This window comes from Staurois parvus, unplaced genomic scaffold (assembly GCF_062004578.1).
Source record: "Staurois parvus isolate SC_StPar_1 unplaced genomic scaffold, SC_StPar_1.0 ptg002546l, whole genome shotgun sequence".
Taxonomy (NCBI): Eukaryota; Metazoa; Chordata; class Amphibia; order Anura; family Ranidae; genus Staurois; species Staurois parvus.
The window spans coordinates 51,482-69,369 of NW_028320342.1; the positions used below are offsets into that span (position 1 = coordinate 51,482).

At 49.9% G+C, this 17,888-nt stretch overlaps 1 protein-coding gene and 1 long non-coding RNA gene across 3 annotated transcripts; both read left to right on the plus strand.

The window, feature by feature from the left end:
• Nucleotides 1-2,535: 2,535 nt before the first annotated feature.
• Nucleotides 2,536-7,564, plus strand: LOC149430661 (uncharacterized). 2 transcript variants are annotated; one of them, XM_089666126.1, is made up of 4 exons: nt 2,536-2,674; nt 3,152-3,406; nt 6,957-7,106; nt 7,220-7,564. In XM_089666126.1, the coding sequence occupies exons 1-4, from the start codon at nt 2,589-2,591 to the stop codon at nt 7,407-7,409; spliced, it is 681 nt and encodes a 226-aa protein (XP_089522252.1). In that variant the 5' UTR covers nt 2,536-2,588; the 3' UTR covers nt 7,410-7,564. The 2 variants fall into 2 exon arrangements, with proteins under 2 accessions (XP_089522252.1, XP_089522253.1); XM_089666127.1 differs by lacking the exon at nt 2,536-2,674 and adding an exon at nt 2,699-2,791.
• Nucleotides 7,565-10,804: 3,240 nt separating this feature from the next.
• Nucleotides 10,805-16,552, plus strand: LOC149430662 (uncharacterized). Its single transcript, XR_016309479.1, has 2 exons — nt 10,805-12,226; nt 12,273-16,552. It is a non-coding gene; the product is annotated as an uncharacterized LOC149430662 (long non-coding RNA).
• Nucleotides 16,553-17,888: the final 1,336 nt, after the last annotated feature.

A 17,888-nucleotide genomic window follows, 5' to 3' on the forward strand; every position in this document is an offset into this window, starting at 1 on the left:
CCATGTGCTCCCGCTCTCATACACTGGGTGTCACCCTCTGCTACATCACTCCATGTGCTCCCGCTCTCATACACTGGATGTCACCTCCTACTACATCACTCCATGTGCTCCCGCTCTCATACACTGGATGTCACCCTCTGCTACATCACTCCATGTGCTCCCGCTCTCATACACTGGATGTCACCTCCTACTACATCACTCCATGTGCTCCCGCTCTCATACACTGGATGTCACCTCCTGCTACATCACTCCATGTGCTCCCGCTCTCATACACTGGGTGTCACCTCCTACTACATCACTCCATGTGCTCCCGCTCTCATACACTGGATGTCACCCTCTGCTACATCACTCCATGTGCTCCCGCTCTCATACACTGGGTGTCACCTCCTACTACATCACTCCATGTGCTCCTGCTCTCATACACTGGATGTCACCTCCTGCTACATCACTCCATGTGCTCCCGCTCTCATACACTGGATGTCACCTCCTACATCACTCCATGTGCTCCCGCTCTCATACACTGGATGTCACCTCCTACTACATCACTCCATGTGCTCCCGCTCTCATACACTGGATGTCACCTCCTACTACATCACTCCATGTGCTCCCGCTCTCATACATTGGATGTCACCTCCTGCTACATCACTCCATGTGCTCCCGCTCTCATACACTGGATGTCACCTCCTACTACATCACTCCATGTGCTCCCGCTCTCATACACTGGATGTCACCTCCTGCTACATCACTCCATGTGCTCCCGCTCTCATACACTGGATGTCACCTCCTACATCACTCCATGTGCTCCCGCTCTCATACACTGGGTGTCACCTCCTGCTACATCACTCCATGTGCTCCCGCTCTCATACACTGGATGTCACCTCCTAATACATCACTCCATGTGCTCCCGCTCTCATACACTGGGTGTCACCCTCTGCTACATCACTCCATGTGCTCCCGCTCTCATACACTGGATGTCACCCTCTGCTACATCACTCCATGTGCTCCCGCTCTCATACACTGGATGTCACCTCCTACTACATCACTCCATGTGCTCCCGCTCTCATACACTGGGTGTCACCTGCTGCTACATCACTCCATGTGCTCCCGCTCTCGTACACTGGATGTCACCTCCTGCTACATCACTCCATGTGCTCCCGCTCTCATACACTGGGTGTCACCTCCTACTACATCACTCCATGTGCTCCCGCTCTCATACACTGGGTGTCACCCTCTGCTACATCACTCCATGTGCTCCCGCTCTCATACACTGGATGTCACCTCCTACTACATCACTCCATGTGCTCCCGCTCTCATACACTGGATGTCACCTCCTACTACATCACTCCATGTGCTCCCGCTCTCATACACTGGATGTCACCTCCTACTACATCACTCCATGTGCTCCCGCTCTCATACACTGGATGTCACCCTCTGCTACATCACTCCACGTGCTCCCGCTCTCATACACTGGGTGTCACCCTCTGCTACATCACTCCATGTGCTCCCGCTCTCATACACTGGATGTCACCTCCTACTACATCACTCCATGTGCTCCCGCTCTCATACACTGGGTGTCACCTCCTGCTACATCACTCCATGTGCTCCCGCTCTCGTACACTGGATGTCACCTCCTGCTACATCACTCCATGTGCTCCCGCTCTCATACACTGGGTGTCACCTCCTACTACATCACTCCATGTGCTCCCGCTCTCATACACTGGATGTCACCCTCTGCTACATCACTCCATGTGCTCCCGCTCTCATACACTGGGTGTCACCTCCTACTACATCACTCCATGTGCTCCCGCTCTCATACACTGGATGTCACCTCCTACTACATCACTCCATGTGCTCCCGCTCTCATACACTGGGTGTCACCCTCTGCTACATCACTCCATGTGCTCCCGCTCTCATACACTGGGTGTCACCCTCTGCTACATCACTCCATGTGCTCCCGCTCTCATACACTGGATGTCACCTCCTACTACATCACTCCATGTGCTCCCGCTCTCATACACTGGGTGTCACCTCCTGCTACATCACTCCATGTGCTCCCGCTCTCTGCTCCCTGCCACCACAGTCTGCATTCAGCACTGCCATACACTGGATGTCACCTCCTGATCAATCCACCTGTTCTCACTCTCTGCACTCCACTTGATGCCGCCCTCTGAGTTCACAGGAACCACAACTACAGAGGAGGCATCGGGTATCCATGCGCATGGTCAGTGCCTATTAAGAACATTTTTTTTTTTCCTTGCAAAAATATCTTTATTTATTATTTTTTATAAAAGGTGAACTTATCCTTTAACAAGATCCCAAAAAGAGGGACAAATGAGGAAGTAAGAGGGACAGAGGGATTTCATCCCTGGAATTGAGTGACAGTTGGGGGCTATGGAAGACAGTTCCCTCCAGGTGAGATCGATGGTTTCCTGTATGGATGGCCTATACAGTCACGGCTTGTCCAGAATAAGTAGGAGGGGCTAAACCTGACCGTGAATATAACACAATGTACTGAGATTCAAACAAAAACAAAACACGACTACTTCCTCCTCCAGTGAGCTGAGCTCTCTCCTCTGACTTCCTGCTGAATGCTCCGTTCTCTCCTCAGTGACTGGACCTCTCTCCTGCGACCTGTAAGCTTGCAATCCATTGGAGAGCTCACCCAGGTGATCAGGTCAGTTGTAAGTCTTTGTCTCTGTGGAATCTAATGCTCTCACTGATCTCTACGCACAGTTCACATTCTTCCAGCATCTTGGAGGATATGGTGGGGTCATGCCAGCACTTGTCTCAGGTACTATGGGGGTTAGTTACTAAAATTGGAGCGTGCAACATCTGGTGCAGCTCTGCATGGCAACCAATCAGCTTCCAGGTTTTATTGCCAAAGCTTTATAGAACAAGCTGAAGTAAGAAGTTGATTGGCTGCCATGCAGAGTTGCACCAGGTTCTGAGTGCTCCAGTCTTAGTACATCTCCCCTCGGTGTAGTACCCTGTGCTCTCTAGGTCGGGGACAGTGTAATAGGGACTTGCTGGTTGATGAAGGAGGAAGAAGGAGAATAGTGCATGCAGCTATCACACATAGGATATTGTTCAATGTACAGAGAGGGACAGACTCTTCAGGACACGTTGTGATGTCATGTCTTCTCCTGCCTAGGATGAGGTCCGTCCTGCACCAAGCGTGGTTCCTCCTCGCCGATCATGCAGTCACGATGACGTTGGGGTTTGTGGCTCTTATCGCTCTACTTCAGGTTCTTTACCGTTTGGTATCTACCAGGAAGCTGCAGACAGAACACAAGCAACTGCTGCAGGACGTGGCCTACCTGGCCCTAGAGAAGGAACAAATGGAGGAGGACACTCTGCATCTAATAGAGGAGAACTATAATCTGACACAGAGGATGGCCACTCTCAGGTAAGTGCACCATTCACCTTGTACTAGGTGTGTACGGGGCAGGCGGGGAGGGCAGAAACTTGCATGCTGAAGAGACACAATATATACAGTACATCTCTCTACATCACACATTAGACCAGAGGATTCCAAACATTCCAAACCAAGGGCCACTTTACTGTCCTTCAAAGTATAAGGGGGCAGGATTGTGGCCAGTGAGGGTACAAATGTCCAGATTCAGTGGGAAGAATCAATACCTCAGGCTCGGTGGTCAATGGGAGGAATAGCGCCACATCATTGGTGTCACTGAAAGGAATAGTGCCCCGTCATTGGTGTCATTGAGAGGAATAGTGCCCCATCATTGGTGTCATTGAAAGGAATAGTGCCCCGTCATTGGTATCAGAGAGAGGAATAGTGCCCCGTCATTGGTGTCATTGAAAGGAATAGTGCCCCATCATTGGTGTCATTGAGAGGAATAGTGCCCCATCATTGGTGTCAGTGGAAGGAATAGTGCCCCATCATTTGTATCAATGGGAGGAATAGCGCCACATCATTGGTGTCACTGAAAGGAATAGTGCTCCGTCCTTGGTGTCATTGAGAGGAATAGTGCCCCATCCTTGGTGTCAGTGGGAGGAATAGTGCCCCATCATTGGTGTCAGTGGGAGGAATAGTGCCCCATCATTGGTGTCAGTGGGAGGAATAGTGCCCCATCATTGGTGTCAGTGGGAGGAATAGTGCCCCATCATTGGTGTCAGTGGGAGGAATAGTGCCCCATCATTGGTATCAGTGGGAGGAATAGTGCCCCATCATTGGTGTCAGTGAGAGGAATAGTGCCCTATCATTGGTATCAGTGGGAGGAATAGTGCCCCATCATTGGTGTCAGTGGGAGGACTAGTGCCCCATCATTGGTATCAGTGGGAGGAATAGTGCCCCGTCATTGGTGTCATTGAGAGGAATAGTGCCCCATCATTGGTGTCAGTGGAAGGAATAGTGCCCCGTCATTGGTGTCATTGAGAGGAATAGTGCCCCATCATTGGTGTCAGTGGAAGGAATAGTGCCCCATCATTTGTATCAATGGGAGGAATAGCGCCACATCATTGGTGTCACTGAAAGGAATAGTGCTCCGTCCTTGGTGTCATTGAGAGGAATAGTGCCCCATCCTTGGTGTCAGTGGGAGGAATAGTGCCCCATCATTGGTGTCAGTGGGAGGAATAGTGCCCCATCATTGGTGTCAGTGGGAGGAATAGTGCCCCATCATTGGTGTCAGTGGGAGGAATAGTGCCCCATCATTGGTGTCAGTGGGAGGAATAGTGCCCCATCATTGGTATCAGTGGGAGGAATAGTGCCCCATCATTGGTGTCAGTGAGAGGAATAGTGCCCTATCATTGGTATCAGTGGGAGGAATAGTGCCCCATCATTGGTGTCAGTGGGAGGACTAGTGCCCCATCATTGGTGTCAGTGGGAAGAATAGTGCCCCATCATTGGTATCAGTGGGAGGAATAGTGCCCCCTCATTGGTGTCAGTGGGAGGAATAGTGCCCCATCATTGGTGTCAGTGGGAGGAATAGTGCCCCATCATTGGTGTCAGTGGTAGGAATAGTGCCCCATCATTGGTGTCAGTGGTAGGAATAGTGCCCCATCATTGGTGTCAGTGGGAGGAATAGTGCCCCACCATTGGTGTCAGTGGGAGGAATAGTGCCCCATCATTGGTGTCAGTGGTAGGAATAGTGGCCCATCATTGGTGTCAGTGGAAGTAATAGTGCCCTATCATTGGTGTCAGTGGGAGGAATAGTGCTCTATCATTAGTGTCAGTGGGAGGAATAATGCCCCATCATTGGTGTCAGTGGGAGGAATAGTGTCCCATCATTGGTGTCAGTGGGAGGAATAGTGCCCTATCATTGGTGTCAGTGGGAGGAATAGTGCCCCATCATTGGTATCAGTGGGAGGAATAGTGCCCCATCATTGGTGTTAGTGGGAGGAATAGTGCCCCATCATTGGTGTCAGTGGGAGGAATAGTGCCTCATCATTGGTGTCAGTGGGAGGAATAGTGTCCCATCATTGGTGTCAGTGGGAGGAATAGTGTCCCATCATTGGTGTCAGTGGGAGGGATAGTGTCCCATCGTTGGTGTCAGTGGAAGGAACAGTTCCCATCATTGGTGTCAGTGGGAGGAATAGTGCCCCATCATAAGTGTCAGTGGGAGGAATAGTGTCCCATCATTGGTGTCAGTGGGAGGGATAGTGTCCCATTGTTGGTGTCGGTTGGAGGAATAGTGTCCCATCGTTGGTGTAGGTGGGAGGAATAGTGCCCCATCATTGGTGTCAGTGGGAGGGATAGTGCCCCATCATTGGTGTCAGTGGGAGGGATAGTGTCCCATCGTTAGTGTCGGTTGGAGGAATAGTGCCCCATCATTGGTGTCAGTGGGAGGAATAGTGCCCCATCATTGGTGTCAGCGGGAAGAATAGTGCCCCATCATTGGTGTCAGCGGGAAGAATAGTGCTCCCTCATTGGTGTCAGCAGGAGGAATAGTGTCCCATCATTGGTGTCAGCGGAAGGAATAGTGTCCCATCATTGGTGTCAGCGGAAGGAATAGTGTCCCATCATTGGTGGCAGTGGCAGATTATGCTCAATTGTTGGTGTCAGTGGAAGGAATAGTGCCCCCTCATTGGTGTCAGCGGGAGGAATAGTGTCCCATCATTGGTGTCAGCGGGAGGAATAGTGTCCCATCATTGGTGTCAGTGGGAGGAATAGTGCCCCCTCATTGGTGTCAGCAGGAGGAATAGTGTCCCATCATTGGTGTCAGCAGGAGGAATAGTGTCCCATCATTGGTGTCAGCGGAAGGAATAGTGTCCCATCATTGGTGGCAGTGGCAGATTATGCCCAATTGTTGGTGTCAGTGGAAGGAATAGTGCCCCATCATTGGTGTCAGTGGGAGGAATAGTGCCCCCTCATTGGTGTCAGCGGGAGGAATAGTGTCCCATCATTGGTGTCAGCGGGAGGAATAGTGTCCCATCATTGGTGTCAGCGGGAGGAATAGTGCCCCATCATTGGTATCAGTGGGAGGAATAGTGCCCCCTCATTGGTGTCAGTGGGAGGAATAGTTCCCCATCATTGGTATCAGTGGGAGGAATAGTGCCCCATCATTGGTATCAGTGGGAGGAATAGTGCCCCCTCATTGGTGTCAGTGGGAGGAATAGTGTCCCATCATTGGTGTCAGCGGGAGGAATAGTGTCCCATCATTGGTGTCAGCGGGAGGAATAGTGTCCCATCATTGGTGTCAGCGGGAGGAATAGTGTCCCATCATTGGTGGCAGATTATGCCCAATTGTTGGTGTCAGTGGAAGGAATAGTGTCCCAAGGGCCTGATAAAGGCAAGCAAAGGGCCACAGTTTGGAGATGACTATGTTAGGACTGGATGACAGTTTTTCCGTGGTACTTTGTTGGCCATGTTAGTTTGCTGGCTGCCTCCCCCCACACTGAGCTATGACCAGTGCAGGCCTGTGGGATGAGGTGAGGCTCTGGCCGTTGTTAGTCTGTGTAGTTTCTCAGTGTCCTCTATGTTGTATGTTCTCCTACAGGGAGAGGAACTTGTCTGATGTCAACGAGGAGAACAATCAGCTGTTCCATGACGTGGCTCTGCTAACACTAGAAAAGCAGGAAATCCAGGAGAAAAATCAATTTCTGCAGTTGGAGAACCAAAACCTGCTGCAGACTGTGTCACAGCTGAGGTACGGGGGCAGATGTGAGGGACAATATGCAGAGTATTGCACCAAGGCTGGGCTATTCCTACACCTTTGTATACGGAGCACCTATTACTCACTAATATTCCTTCCCTCTGTAGTGCCAGGAGCCCAGCAAAGAACAATGAGGATGTCCCAGCACAGATGTGGCAGAACTACACCACCCTGCTGGAGGAAAACGAGAGACTGAAGACTAAATATGAAAATCTAAAACTTCAGAGAGATCAAGCCCTGCAATATTATCAACACGGGGACAGGCCCCGGACCCAGAACAGATGTCCACTTTCCTAACAGAGGGAGGGGCAACATGTTCTCCATCTGGACTACATAGCCCATGTGTAGACGGACCGTCCCTCTATTATCCCGATCTGGAGGCTCCGTGTGTAGACGGACCGTCCCTCTATTATCCCGATCTGGAGGCTCCGTGTGTAGACGGACAGTCCCTCTATTATCCCGATCTGGAGGCTCCGTGTGTAGACGGACAGTCCCTCTATTATCCCGATCTGGAGGCTCCGTGTGTAGACGGACCGTCCCTCTATTATCCCGATCTGGAGGCTCCGTGTGTAGACGGACAGTCCCTCTATTATCCCGATCTGGAGGCTCCGTGTGTAGACGGACAGTCCCTCTATTATCCCGATCTGGAGGCTCCGTGTGTAGACGGATAGTCCCTCTATTATCCCGATCTGGAGGCTCCGTGTGTAGACGGATAGTCCCTCTATTATCCCGATCTGGAGGCTCCGTGTGTAGACGGACCGTCCCTCTATTATCCCGATCTGGAGGCTCCGTGTGTAGACGGACAGTCCCTCTATTATCCCGATCTGGAGGCTCCGTGTGTAGACGGACAGTCCCTCTATTATCCCGATCTGGAGGCTCCGTGTGTAGACGGACCGTCCCTCTATTATCCCGATCTGGAGGCTCCGTGTGTAGACGGACCGTCCCTCTATTATCCCGATCTGGAGGCTCCGTGTGTAGACGGACCGTCCCTCTATTATCCCGATCTGGAGGCTCCGTGTGTAGACGGACCGTCCCTCTATTATCCCGATCTGGAGGCTCCGTGTGTAGACGGACCGTCCCTCTATTATCCCGATCTGGAGGCTCCGTGTGTAGACGGATAGTCCCTCTAAAATCCCGATCTGGAGGCTCCGTGTGTAGACGGACCGTCCCTCTATTATCCCGATCTGGAGGCTCCGTGTGTAGACGGACCGTCCCTCTATTATCCCGATCTGGAGGCTCCGTGTGTAGACGGACAGTCCCTCTATTATCCCGATCTGGAGGCTCCGTGTGTAGACGGACCGTCCCTCTATTATCCCGATCTGGAGGCTCCGTGTGTAGACGGACCGTCCCTCTATTATCCCGATCTGGAGGCTCCGTGTGTAGACGGACAGTCCCTCTATTATCCCGATCTGGAGGCTCCGTGTGTAGACGGACCGTCCCTCTATTATCCCGATCTGGAGGCTCCGTGTGTAGACGGACCGTCCCTCTATTATCCCGATCTGGAGGCTCCGTGTGTAGACGGACAGTCCCTCTATTATCCCGATCTGGAGGCTCCGTGTGTAGACGGACAGTCCCTCTATTATCCCGATCTGGAGGCTCCGTGTGTAGACGGACCGTCCCTCTATTATCCCGATCTGGAGGCTCCGTGTGTAGACGGACAGTCCCTCTATTATCCCGATCTGGAGGCTCCGTGTGTAGACGCACAGTCCCTCTATTATCCCGATCTGGAGGCTCCGTGTGTAGACGGACAGTCCCTCTATTATCCCGATCTGGAGGCTCCGTGTGTAGACGGACCGTCCCTCTATTATCCCGATCTGGAGGCTCCGTGTGTAGACGGACAGTCCCTCTATTATCCCGATCTGGAGGCTCCGTGTGTAGACGGACCGTCCCTCTATTATCCCGATCTGGAGGCTCCGTGTGTAGACGGACCGTCCCTCTATTATCCCGATCTGGAGGCTCCGTGTGTAGACGGACCGTCCCTCTATTATCCCGATCTGGAGGCTCCGTGTGTAGACGGACCGTCCCTCTATTATCCCGATCTGGAGGCTCCGTGTGTACACGGATAGTCCCTCTAAAATCCCGATCTGGAGGCTCCGTGTGTAGGACCGTCCCTCTATTATCCCGATCTGGAGGCTCCGTGTGTAGACGGACCGTCCCTCTATTATCCCGATCTGGAGGCTCCGTGTGTAGACGGACCGTCCCTCTATTATCCCGATCTGGAGGCTCCGTGTGTAGACGGACCGTCCCTCTATTATCCCGATCTGGAGGCTCCGTGTGTAGACGGACCGTCCCTCTATTATCCCGATCTGGAGGCTCCGTGTGTAGACGGACAGTCCCTCTATTATCCCGATCTGGAGGCTCCGTGTGTAGACGGACAGTCCCTCTATTATCCCGATCTGGAGGCTCCGTGTGTAGACGGACAGTCCCTCTATTATCCCGATCTGGAGGCTCCGTGTGTAGACGGACAGTCCCTCTATTATCCCGATCTGGAGGCTCCGTGTGTAGACGGACAGTCCCTCTATTATCCCGATCTGGAGGCTCCGTGTGTAGACGGACAGTCCCTCTATTATCCCGATCTGGAGGCTCCGTGTGTAGACGGACCGTCCCTCTATTATCCCGATCTGGAGGCTCCGTGTGTAGACGGACCGTCCCTCTATTATCCCGATCTGGAGGCTCCGTGTGTAGACGGACCGTCCCTCTATTATCCCGATCTGGAGGCTCCGTGTGTAGACGGACCGTCCCTCTATTATCCCGATCTGGAGGCTCCGTGTGTAGACGGACAGTCCCTCTATTATCCCGATCTGGAGGCTCCGTGTGTAGACGGACAGTCCCTCTATTATCCCGATCTGGAGGCTCCGTGTGTAGACGGACCGTCCCTCTATTATCCCGATCTGGAGGCTCCGTGTGTAGACGGACAGTCCCTCTATTATCCCGATCTGGAGGCTCCGTGTGTAGACGGACCGTCCCTCTATTATCCCGATCTGGAGGCTCCGTGTGTAGACGGATAGTCCCTCCAGTATACCGATCTGGAGGCTCCGTGTGTAGACGGACAGTCCCTCTATTATCCCGATCTGGAGGCTCCGTGTGTAGACGGACAGTCCCTCTATTATCCCGATCTGGAGGCTCCGTGTGTAGACGGACCGTCCCTCTATTATCCCGATCTGGAGGCTCCATGTGTAGACGGATAGTCCCTCCAGTATACCGATCTGGAGGCTCCGTGTGTAGACGGACAGTCCCTCTATTATCCCGATCTGGAGGCTCCGTGTGTAGACGGACAGTCCCTCTATTATCCCGATCTGGAGGCTCCGTGTGTAGACGGATAGTCCCTCTATTATCCCGATCTGGAGGCTCCGTGTGTAGACGGACCGTCCCTCTATTATCCCGATCTGGAGGCTCCGTGTGTAGACGGACAGTCCCTCTATTATCCCGATCTGGAGGCTCCGTGTGTAGACGGACAGTCCCTCTATTATCCCGATCTGGAGGCTCCGTGTGTAGACGGACAGTCCCTCTATTATCCCGATCTGGAGGCTCCGTGTGTAGACGGACCGTCCCTCTATTATCCCGATCTGGAGGCTCCGTGTGTAGACGGACAGTCCCTCTATTATCCCGATCTGGAGGCTCCGTGTGTAGACGGACAGTCCCTCTATTATCCCGATCTGGAGGCTCCGTGTGTAGACGGACCGTCCCTCTATTATCCCGATCTGGAGGCTCCGTGTGTAGACGGATAGTCCCTCCAGTATACCGATCTGGAGGCTCCGTGTGTAGACGGACAGTCCCTCTATTATCCCGATCTGGAGGCTCCGTGTGTAGACGGACAGTCCCTCTATTATCCCGATCTGGAGGCTCCATGTGTAGACGGACCGTCCCTCTATTATCCCGATCTGGAGGCTCCATGTGTAGACGGATAGTCCCTCCAGTATACCGATCTGGAGGCTCCGTGTGTAGACGGACAGTCCCTCTATTATCCCGATCTGGAGGCTCCGTGTGTAGACGGATAGTCCCTCTATTATCCCGATCTGGAGGCTCCGTGTGTAGACGGACAGTCCCTCTATTATCCCGATCTGGAGGCTCCGTGTGTAGACGGACAGTCCCTCTATTATCCCGATCTGGAGGCTCCATGTGTAGACGGACCGTCCCTCTATTATCCCGATCTGGAGGCTCCATGTGTAGACGGATAGTCCCTCCAGTATACCGATCTGGAGGCTCCGTGTGTAGACGGACAGTCCCTCTATTATCCCGATCTGGAGGCTCCGTGTGTAGATGGATAGTCCCTCTATTATCCCGATCTGGAGGCTCCGTGTGTAGACAGATAGTCCCTCTATTATCCCGATCTGGAGGCTCCGTGTGTAGACGGACCGTCCCTCTATTATCCCGATCTGGAGGCTCCGTGTGTAGACGGACCGTCCCTCTATTATCCCGATCTGGAGGCTCCGTGTGTAGACGGACAGTCCCTCTATTATCCCGATCTGGAGGCTCCGTGTGTAGACGGATAGTCCCTCTATTATCCCGATCTGGAGGCTCCATGTGTAGACAGATAGTCCCTCCAGTATACCGATCTGGAGGCTCCATGTGTAGACGGATAGTCCCTCTATTATCCCGATCTGGAGGCTCCATGTGTAGACGGATAGTCCCTCCAGTATACCGATCTGGAGGCTCCATGTGTAGACAGGCAGTCCCGCTATTATCTTGATCTAGATGTCTCATATGCAGACTGACCCTCTATCCTGATCTAATATTCTATATCACCACAGAATGTCCCTCCTATCATTTTCATCTAGGTGTTCATTATAGACTGGTCCTCTTATCCTGATCAAGTTGTCTCTAAAGTCCCTCTAATATTCTGATCCAGAGGAGGTCCCATATCTAGGTATATTGTCCCTCTATTACCCTAGTCTAGAGGTCCTGTAACTACATAGATTGTCCCTCTATTACCCTAGAGGTCCCGTAACTACATAGTTTGTCCCTCTATTACCCTAGTAAAGAGGTCCCGTATCTACGTAGATTGTCCCTCTATTACCCTAGAGGTCCCATATCTACATAGATTGTCCCTCTCTTTCCCTAGTCTAGAGGTCCCGTATCTACGTAGATTGTCCCTCTATTACCCTAGTCTAGAGGTCCCCTATCTACGTAGATTTGTCCCTCTATTACCCTAGTCTAGAGGTCCCCTATCTACGTAGATTTGTCCCTCTATTACCCTAGTCTAGAGGTCCCGTATCTACATAGATTGTCCCTCTATTACCCTAGTCTAGAGGTCCCGTATCTACGTAGATTGTCCCTCTATTACCCTAGAGGTCCCATATCTACATAGATTGTCCCTCTCTTTCCCTAGTCTAGAGGTCCCGTATCTACGTAGATTGTCCCTCTATTACCCTAGTCTAGAGGTCCCCTATCTACGTAGATTGTCCCTCTCTTACCCTAGTCTAGAGGTCCCGTATCTACGTAGATTGTCCCTCTATTACCCTAGTCTAGAGGTCCCCTATCTACGTAGATTGTCCCTCTCTTACCCTAGTCTAGAGGTCCCATATCTACGTAGATTGTCCCTCTATTACCCTAGTCTAGAGGTCCCCTATCTACGTAGATTGTCCCTCTATTACCCTAGTCTAGAGGTCCCCTATCTACGTAGATTGTCCCTCTATTATCCTAGTCTAGAGGTCCCGTATCTACGTAGATTGTCCCTCTATTACCCTAGTCTAGAGGTCCCGTATCTACAGATTGTCCCTCTATTACCCTAGTCTAGAGGTCCTGTATCTACATAGATTGTCCCTCTATTACCCTAGTCTAGAGGTCCCGTATCTACAGATTGTCCCTCTATTACCCTAGTCTAGAGGTCCCGTATCTACGTAGATTGTCCCTCTATTACCCTAGTCTAGAGGTCCCGTATCTACAGATTGTCCCTCTATTACCCTAGTCTAGAGGTCCCGTATCTACGTAGATTGTCCCTCTATTACCCTAGTCTAGAGGTCCCGTATCTACAGATTGTCCCTCTATTACCCTAGTCTAGAGGTCCCGTATCTACGTAGATTGTCCCTCTATTACCCTAGTCTAGAGGTCCCGTATCTACAGATTGTCCCTCTATTACCCTAGTCTAGAGGTCCCGTATCTACGTAGATTGTCCCTCTATTACCCTAGTCTAGAGGTCCCGTATCTACAGATTGTCCCTCTATTACCCTAGTCTAGAGGTCCCCTATCTACATAGATTGTCCCTCTATTACCCTAGTCTAGAGGTCCCGTATCTACGTAGATTGTCCCTCTATTACCCTAGTCTAGAGGTCCTGTATCTACATAGATTGTCCCCATTACCTCCATGTAGATGTTCTCCTCCTACCCTGATGAAGATTGACCCCGAGTGACAGAATAGGGCAGATGTGTGAACTGCCATTACTAAGGAGTGGTCTTCCTACACCTGCTATGAATGTGGGCAGCTGCAACACGGATATAGAAAAGGGAATAGTTTCATCCGCACTCCAGGCAATAAGTTGGGCAAACATTAGAAAATGTCTGGAGTACATATGAGCCGTGTCAATGGTCTTCTAATAAAACACTTGTGGAATATAATGAAGGTTTTAGATCTGCCTCTCAGGTTTTCTCCTCACAAATACTACACCTGCCCCACAGAGCTGATCCGCTCCCCTGTACAGGAGATCTCAGCAGGGGCAGTAGGTGGGCTCCTTGCATCTCCCATGATGCTGTTTCTGTATACAGCCGGCAGTAAAGTGGGAGTATTCTAACCTCGGGGATTATACCCCCCCCCCCCCCCATCATCATTCCAATTCCCTGACAGATGTATTTGTGTTGGCTGCAATTAATGCCCCCCCCTGGGGTATATGGAAACCCTGAGCCTCATCTCATTGTGTATTCACGGGTCAGATGTCATCCAGTAGATCCCACTTGGTGTACATAAAACTATTCCACGTCCCTAGATCAGGTCACATGCATACCCTTCCACTACATCTACCCCATCCACACAGCAAGCCGCGGCCTGGACAACCCGCAGACAATAGAACCCCTCAAATTCAGGACCGCAACCTGCAGCCAAGTCCTGGGGATGTTTACAAGGACAATGTATAAACTGTATAGGACAGAGGTCGCAGTAAAATGTATAATGGGAAGACCTCCTTCACATGGGAGTACTACAGCATCCCCCGTACGAGTTCCGTCCATCCCCATGCAGGCAGTCCCATTCCTGAACACACACTACCTGCACTGAGGGCCGTACACCTGTACCCGCAGTCACAGTGGGAGCAGCTCCTGTGAGTGTGCAAACTGTGCCCTACCCGACGCTTGGGCTCCATGTGACACCTTTTAGTCACATGGAGAGATGTCCAATTTACAGATTTTTTTCTTTTTAATAAATTTCTTTATTTTTTTTTGTACAAAGATGCAAACAAGGTGCAGAACATGAAACAGACCCAGACAAAATACAAAAATGTGGTTGGAAAAATTTGAGGACATGGGGGGGGGGGGCATGTTTTTCTCCCGGTTTTTTTTTTCCTGAAAAAAATTGCATATTTTCATTTAAAAAAAAACAAACAAACCAGTATGTAGTTTTACAAACTGAAAGTCATTTTGTTACCCTGGGAACATGAAAAGAGGTGTATATAAAAGTATGATGCTTGAAATAAAAGCCAGCTTATTCCGTGAATGAACTAAACTTGCTTTTTAAAATGTGTGATGATCCAGAAGCAGAAGAAAGTGTTTCTGGAACGAGACCTCTAGAGGGAAAAGCTTCTCCCACTTTCATTCTGGTTTTTATTTCATTTCACAAAGTATATTTTAAACATATTTTTTAACCTCTGGCATGCTGGGTTGTGGTTTATCATCCTTGTAGCGTTTGGAAAAGAATATTTCTTCTGACAATATTTGCACATTGCAGCTTTGCTCTCAGTGGAAATGTCCCCTCCTACCTGTCCATGAAGGCCCGAGAGGACAGCCACTATCATCTACTGTATCCCAATCACCCAACTGTAGGAGGTACAAGGTGGAGCCCACAAGCAAACTAAATTGGAGCCTTTCCCCTGCAGTGCCCCAAGTGGCAGAAATGCAGATTTCTCTTGTTTGATAACTGCATTGAGAAGTAAAGTGTTACTTGAACTGTATTCCAGGATTTGCTTGTCTTCAGATTTACATAAAGTCTCAGAAATCTTTCATTAAGCTCTTCGTGTTATACAGTTTGAATACCACATATCAATAGATATATTATTTATCATTGTAAAAGAACAGATTACACACTCATTGTTTTCACTTTGTCCTGAAGAAAAACAAAGCTGGGGGGGGGGGGGGCATGAGGAAAAAAACTGCTTACCCCCAAAAAAATGTTTCCATGGCATTCCCATCTCTAGTTATATGGTCTAGTTTCTTTGTGATGTTTTTTTTTTCTTTTGTACTGGATTTTGTCTCATTCTGCATTCTTTTCATGCTTCCTTTGTGGGTTCAGTTGGTTGCACTTGCTGGTGTTGGCATACAGTAGATGCTGCCTAGCAAAATACTTACATTGCTTTTCACAAACATGGTTGCAGCCACCTACACTTTTAAACCAGCCCTGCCCTCAGGTTTCTGCCATACACCCCCTGTGGTCAGCCTACTGCCCCTTCCACAGCTCCCAGGCCAGACTTACCTGATGGTACCCTCTTGTTGCTTACAACTTCCATCCACTGATGGTTCTGCCGTTATATGTCATTTTCTAGTTGGTGTGTAAGTATTTGTTCTGATCGCCATCTCATTTTTGTAATGGGGAGGGGGGGGGGGCTGAGTGTGTGTCGATCGATCTATCCTCCATGCTTTAAATTCAATTAGGTTATCCCTAAAGAATAACTAAAGACAATACATTTTTTTTTAGATTTGGATTTTTTTTTGCTGTATGTATCTCTATTAGGAAGATATGCCCTCTCTATTTGCCCTGTTTATCATGGCCGTTGAAAGTGAAAGTAAATCCCAAATTTGGGGTGTCCCCAGAAAAGAAAAAGAGGAAATCTTCCAATGGAGACACTGGTGCTGATGATCTGGGGGCCCCCAAGATATTTGCTTAATTTGGAGGGAATTCCTCTGACTTCCTGTTTTGGCTATGGGACAGGAAGGGAAGAGAAGTTTCCCCAATGGGACAAAAAGTAAAAATAAACCTAACAGGGGCTATAACCCTCCCTTACTCTATCCAAAAATTAAAAAAGAAGTTTGTTCTATAGTTCTACTTCAATGACTAGGTCTGCCTGTGGATGCTCATCACCTTTCATGATCATTGTCTCCTGAAGAAGTGACCGTGGTTTCATGAACGGGTCGGGAGTCATGGCTTGGTCATCCTTGCTGTGCTCATCACATTGCTATACAGTGCTTTTTGTATATGAACCGCTGACAAATGTATTTCTGATATATTTAATGTCTACATCCACTTAGATGTTTTTAATAATTATGTATATATTTTGAATAAAAATGACAAGTTTTTTGCACATACTGGAGTGGATTCCTTTATAGGGAACTTCTTTAAACGTCCCATGAGCATTTTGTTTGTATGAGAGATTTCATCTGTCTCTGTGTAGTGATTGGCCCAGGTGACATGAATGGGACCACCTGCATGGGGGCACACATGGCACTCATACAGGTGAATTTTGTAGTATGTCCGTGTGAATGAGGCCTATCACCAACAACACATAATAATGACAGGAAATGCGTAGATAAAAGTGTTCATTTTTTTCTATATTAAAACTAACATGTCTACACTTACCTGCTCACTGTAATGGTTTTGCACAGAGTAGCTTTAATTCTCCTCTTCTGGGGTTCCCCGTCAGCGCTCCAGGCACCTCCCCTTTGGCAGGTATTTCCACCGAAAGCCGCTTTCCATGGGGGCACCTATACATGCTCATTCATGAGCCACCCTGTGTCTATTGACACAGAGCTGGTGGTTCAACCCCACCCCCTGCTGTCATGTCACAGCAATTGGTTGCCAATGGCTCCCGCTGCTATGAATCTGCCCCATGAGGAGGGAGAGAGCGGCAGACTTGCTGCGCTCGTGCACATCGATGGATCGGATCAGGTTCAGGCAAAGGGGGGGAGCTGCAGCACAGAAGGTTTTTGACCCTCATGCATAAAAGTGAGAACCCTTCAGGCCCACTGTAACCTCATCCTACGGTCCTTTCTGTAGGCGACCCTCCACAGATGAGTGCTGCCACTTTAACGGACGGCCTTCTTTGTAAATCTCAGTATTTTGGGCTACATATATGTAGAAGCCCCCACCTACACATAACACACACATGTATAATATAGATGACTTTTGTTTTCTATGTACTGTGGCCCTACACAACAGATTGGTGGGTTTAGCCATTTGTGTTTGGTCAGCAGTTTGTCAAACACTTTATTTGGGATAAATGAGCAGCTGGGGGGGGGCTGGCCGGTGCATCTACAGGAAAGACAGTTCAGAGAGCAAGCAGCCTGCGTTCCAAGCATTGCTCCGTGTTTGTGTGTATACATATATGCAGACACGCACACATACAGGTTGAACCGGACAGACGTGTCTTTATTGAACCATACCAACTATGGGGGTCATGGACTAAAACTGGAGAGTGCAAAATCTGCTGCAGCTCTTCCTAGAAACCAATCGGCTTCCAGGTTTTATTGTCAAAGCTTCATTGAAGAAGCTGAAGGTAGAAGCTGATTGGTTTCTTTGCACAGCTTCTTGAATGCTCCTTGTACTGCCTCTCCCTCTCCCAGTCTGAGGTCCACTGTACAGATATTGCAAGAGGCTGATACCAGGTAACATTCAACGTACAAAGCCATCCACAGCTCTGC

Coding starts and splice junctions, on each gene's coding strand:
- LOC149430661 (XM_089666126.1), top strand. CDS start 2,589: ATGCTCCGTTCTCTCCTCAGTGACTGGACCTCTCTCCTGCGACCTGTA. Junction 2,675..3,151: donor GAGCTCACCCAGGTGATCAG/GTCAGTTGTAAG, acceptor TCTCCTGCCTAG/GATGAGGTCCGTCCTGCACC. Junction 7,107..7,219: donor CAGACTGTGTCACAGCTGAG/GTACGGGGGCAG, acceptor TTCCCTCTGTAG/TGCCAGGAGCCCAGCAAAGA.